The 5,403-nt window shown below is 39.0% G+C and overlaps 1 protein-coding gene across 1 annotated transcript in view; it reads right to left on the bottom strand.

The window, feature by feature from the left end:
* Positions 1–1,990: 1,990 nt before the first annotated feature.
* CLUL1 (clusterin like 1) overlaps positions 1,991–5,403 on the bottom strand; it is a 58,654-nt gene continuing 55,241 nt past the window's right edge. The window contains exons 7-8 of the mRNA XM_033519390.1: positions 3,525–3,739; positions 1,991–2,427 (exon numbers count right to left, since the gene is read on the bottom strand). Coding sequence (XP_033375281.1) covers positions 2,260–2,427; positions 3,525–3,739 — 383 coding nt within the window. The 3' untranslated portion in view covers positions 1,991–2,259. The remainder of the gene's footprint in view (positions 2,428–3,524; positions 3,740–5,403) is intronic.

Below are 5,403 nucleotides of genomic sequence, written 5' to 3' on the forward strand. Positions count from 1 at the left end.
AATAATATGCTCCATGCAGATGGAAATCTGGTTGATTCAGACTGAATGTGCTGCTGAATGTGCAACATCTGTAGGGATCAGTCTTGAAAAGGCTTAAGAACGTGCTTGAATGTAAGTATGCAAATAGAAATTACTTTTATGCTTACAGCTGATTATGTCATTAAATTTTTGCATAACCAGAGCCATAGCTTGTTATCAAAGATTACATTACTGAGAACATAAATAACATTTAAATTAATACTGAAATGGATTTGGTTTTGAGTTTGAGTTTAAACATTTCTACAGTCTTTGGTTGATAGCTTATATGTCACAGTATTTACTAAGCAACATTTTATTTATATGCAACTATTTTAACCATAGTAATTTAACAGTTAGCTATGTTGAGCATAGGGGTAGTTCAACTAAGGAGCATATACTTTATTTCAGGAAGAAAGAATTCACACTTCTTCTTTCCTAGAAGGAAAAAAAAAAAAAAAGAAAGAAAGAATATACATTTTGGTTTTGAACGGAGAAAAATATGTTAGAAAAATAAGTATATGTGGAATGTACCAGTGTCCTGCTATAGAAACATGCATAACATGAAAATCAAACAAACTTTTTTTTTTCTCTCCCTTTCTGTTCTTATAGATCTGTCCAGTTTTCTTGTAGAGTTTTAACTCTTTTTTATCCATTACATTTTCATGTGCTGTAAGCCTTGTGCAAACTGAAAGTAAAATGGTGGTGTGATTTTGAAATCAACACCACTTACTTTTCTTAGGTATGGAATGGCTACAGGAAAATCCTGTCCACAGGAAAATCAGACTAAGATTCAGGCTAAAAATCATCATCAAACTACAGAAATAATTACTGCCATCATTAGGCCCTAAAGATTAGTATTCCATGACCTGAAAGAGTATTTATCATTTATATTTGTAACTGCATATAAATTACAGAGAATTTTGAAGATAAATGATAGAGAAAGTGTTGGAGCATTTTATTTCATATGTTTATAAATATTAAAATGTAATTTCACCAATATTTACCTAAGCAAAGTACACGGTGAGGTTTATTCTGTCTAAATTCTGCAGCCCACCTCAGTCTCTCTGGTGGGAGTGATTTCTTTCATCAGTTTAAAAATTCTGCCTCTGACCTCAAAAGAATGAGCAAATTTAATACAAAATGCTGAAATCTTCTTCATCTACTTTGTTAATGTTGAATGTTCCTTCCCTGCCTCCTGAGACTTTTCTTTGTGTGCAGATCATGCTTCAATTCCTCAGCTGAGGAAATCAGCTGTGACCTAAAGAGAAACAATGTCCAAATCTGGTCCTTCTCAGAAGATTTGGGGACCCTGCAGTGATCTGCCTGAAAGTCGCATGTGTCTTGTGGCTCTATTCCCCTGGAAGAGACAGCTCTGAGAGTTGGAGGACACTAAAGCTGTGCATCAGAGTCCCCTGGGAAGGGAAACACAGGAAAGGGTGGTTTACAAGTTCTACAGCAGTGTGATACCACCTAAAACCATTCCATCTTTCCTGGAAATTCCCTGTGGGATTAGAGAATATGAAGCATTTTTTCTCCCTGCCTCTCTGCCTGGTTCTTCCTTCTGCTTCCTGAAATGTCTCAAACAAAGAGAGAGGCTTCTTGTGTGTCCTTTCTTTAGAAATGGTTGAAGCCCATGAACAGGATCTTTCTGTGCATGATCCTGCAAGCTGAACTGCAGTCTGTATTAATAAACATGGTTAAGCAGTGTGCTGCTAATGCAGACATATTATGGCAGGACAGCTCTTCCAAGTCCTGGTGGTGATTCTCACTTTGCACTCCTTTATCATCAAAAATAATACGAGCATGCTCTCAAATACTACTGAAAAGATACTTAAAAAACCACAGTGAATAGTGGTAATTCCAGTCCACTCATGATGAATGTACACAAAGACATGGTTTTCAATGCCAGGACACTGGACTGTGTTTTTGAGACAATTCTTTTCTGAAGAAATATTTATCATCACATTACTTCATCCCACCTGTTACTTAAAGAATGAGGGTCTCACAGTTAAATAAGTCAAATAATTTAATATCATTGTGTCTGTGTTTTGCAGGCTAGAACATTGAGTGTTTGATAAAAACACAAATATTATGGAAAACACAAACAATGTGTCCTTTCTGAGAAGGCAGTCTTGTATACACCATGATTGAATCTTGTTCCAACTAAAGTTTATGGCAATGTAAAACACCTCTTACGAAGAGGTGTGTTCTCTGTGAAAGCAGAAAGAATGAACTTACCACTTAAAAATTCTTCTTATACAACTGGAGTGCTTTCCCAGCTATGTATTCAATGAACTCAGGGCTCTTGGGATCTAAGTTGGGAGGAACTTTAATGGTGAAAGTAGGTGAAGTCAGAATGTTCACATCTACCACAGTTTCGTCTTTACTGGAGGGATCCCCAGGTACCACCTAGAAGAGATCAGTACTTTAGACGCTACAAACTGCTGTGTGCTTTCAGTTTTGTTTATACCTACTGTGCCCACTCTCTGTAACACGGGAAAATTAAATAGGGGAATATTTTAGGCTTGTCTACTTTCTTTAAATTTCTTTCTTCTGAAAAGACAGTGGGTGTCTGAATTTATGTAGGTGGTAGAAAGAGCTGACATGGCACTGCCAAGACCATATTAAAGAACTGCATGTTAATATTTACACCATGAGCTACATCTATAAAGAGCTTCTGTTCTCCTAATGAAAACTTCTGAGCTGTCCCACTAAGTTCAATACAACATTTGTGTGATTGAATTTATTCATTCCTATGTGTTTTTCTAAATCAAACTTAGTTCTGTAGCTTTATTTTTCTAGAACAGATATCTCATACTCAGTTGGGAAAGCGTGCCTGTCTCCTGTTCCTATTTTGTGCTTTTTTTTTTGTGGATTGTACCATCATTTTTGTATAAAGTTTTGGTAGTAATAGTAATTCACTATGGATTCAATGGATTTCTAAGTTAGAAGAGAGACTAAGATTTGTCCCTTGCCCAGGAAAATGGATTGACTTTACCTTGGGTGTATCTTTGTGTGTGAAACACAAATAACCATTATGTATTTACTGAAATATTGACCGATGTTGTCAAGCATGTTCAGCTTCCACTGCAAAAATCTGTATAACATTTGTCTTCTTTGAGCTTTGGAATATATAAGTACAGACACAGATAGCTAGACATTCATCGATCCAATATGGATGTGTTAGTGACTGGTGCAGTGCAATTTATCTGTGAAGGTAATCTGAGGCCAGTCAAAGCCGCTAGTGTCAATTTACTCTTATCAGACAGTGACTCAGGTTAGCCTGTCAGCCATCCATCAGTCTAAAAGGATTTAGAGGAAAATAGTTTCTAATCTCAGGAGTTTCAGCTCATCGAGGGATTACCAAACATACACAAATTCAAGATGAGTAGGAACATTGTGTTGTAAATCCAAACATTACAAACATCCACAACCCCCAGGAACGTAAGAATGAGCAAAATGCAGGTTAAAGGCAGCAACAGCTCCCTTCAGAAGACAACGCTTACCTTAACTATGTTGAAAATGTTTTCTGGCCCGATGGTCATGTTGGATAACTCAGACACCCACCCAAATCTTTCTTTCATTTTGTTCAACAAGTAAGAAGTGTCCTCTGTGTGATGCCGAACCACCTGGAGAATCTGCTCGTACTGCTCCCCTGAGAGATTAACCAGCTTAAAGGCTTCATCAAACTTTATGTGCAGCTCAGGAACATTTGGGCAATCTGTTAGAAAAGACAGTGTTATGTCTTGTACTTCATCTTTTCTGTCTGAAGAAATAAAAACTAAAAGAAGTCTAGTGAGGTGGCATGGTTTGGATGGATCTTTAAATAATGCTGAAAAAAGGTGAATAATTTTTGCTGACTTATAGTAGATTTAGTTTAGACTAAATGAATCTGTTATCCCATTTGTTGTATTAAAGTGATTTGCCAAGTTTATATTATATAGTATAAGGTTTACATCATATTTTATGGCAATAGATCTTCTGTTAATGCTAAATAAGGTCTGGTAAATTTTACACATAGCAACTTCATAGTCTTCTTATACATTATGGGTTTTTTTGTTGGCTCATATTCCATTATGAATCTATCCCAAGTATATAGACTGCAAGGCAGAGGCTGAGGGAGCAAAATTCCTTCCATTGTAAGAGAATATCAGTTTTGAATCCACGTGAAGAACCTTAACATATCTAAGTCTGTGTGTCCAGAGGGAATTGACTGATGTAGCTACTCTCCATAATACTTGACAAGTCATGGAAGAGAGGTGACTAGGAAAATGGAAATAATTAACTGATTTTTATAAAGGTATGAAGGACCCTGAGGACTACCACCCTGTCAGCCTCAGCTCTGTGCCTGGAAAGATCATGGAACAGATCCTCCAAGAAGCTCTGCTTAGATACATGGAAGATAGGGAGGCAATTTGGGACAGCCAACAGAACTTCACCAAGGGCAAGTCCTGCCTGATCAACCAGTGGCCTCCTATGATGGAGTGATTCCATCAGTGGAGAGGGAAAGGATTAGAGTAGTCAATTATCTGTACTTCTGTAAGGTCAGTGACATGGTCCCCCACAACATCCTTCTCCCTAAATTGGAGAGATACGGATTTGATGGGTGGAATGTTTGGTGGATGAGGAATTGTGTGGTCATATCCAGAGGGGAGTGGTCAATGTTTTCATGCCCAGATAGACATCACAGAAAATCCCATCCCTTAGGAGTCCATACCAGGGACCAGTACTTTTTAATGTCTTCATCAATGACATGGACAGGGGGATTGAGTGAACCCTTGGCATGTTCACAGAAGACACCAAGCTAAGTGGTGTGGTTGACTCACCCAGGGGATGGGATGCCATGCAGAAGGACCTGAACAAGCTCATGAAGTGGGCCCAAGTGAACCTCATGACGTACAGCAAGGCCAAGTGCAAGGTCCTGCACCTTGCTGTGGAGCTCCTGCTATCAACAGAGGCTGGGGCATGAACAGATTTAGAGCCGCCCTGCCAAGAAGGACTTGGGAGTGCTGGTAGATGAAAAGCTGGACATGAACTGGCCATGTGTGCTCACAGCCCACAAAGCCAAATGCATCCTGGGCTGCATCAAAAGAATCGTGGCCAGCATGTTGAGGGAGGTGATTTTGCCCCCCCACTCTTCTCTCACAAGACCCCTGAAGCATTTCATCCAGGTCTGGACTCCTGTATTGGTTTGGCTCCTCTAAGGAGCTGCTAGAAGCTTCCCACCATGTCTGGCAGAGCCAATCCCTGATGGCTCTGAAGATGGACATGCTGCTGGCCAAAACTGTGTCAATGAGTGAGGTTGGTAATGCCTCTGTGATGACATATTTAAGAAGAAAATCAAAACAAAGTCATGGGATTTTGCTTCTTGTCAGAGAAGAGGAG

The sequence above is a fragment of the Parus major genome, chromosome 2, assembly GCF_001522545.3.
Source record: "Parus major isolate Abel chromosome 2, Parus_major1.1, whole genome shotgun sequence".
NCBI classification, from domain to species: Eukaryota; Metazoa; Chordata; class Aves; order Passeriformes; family Paridae; genus Parus; species Parus major.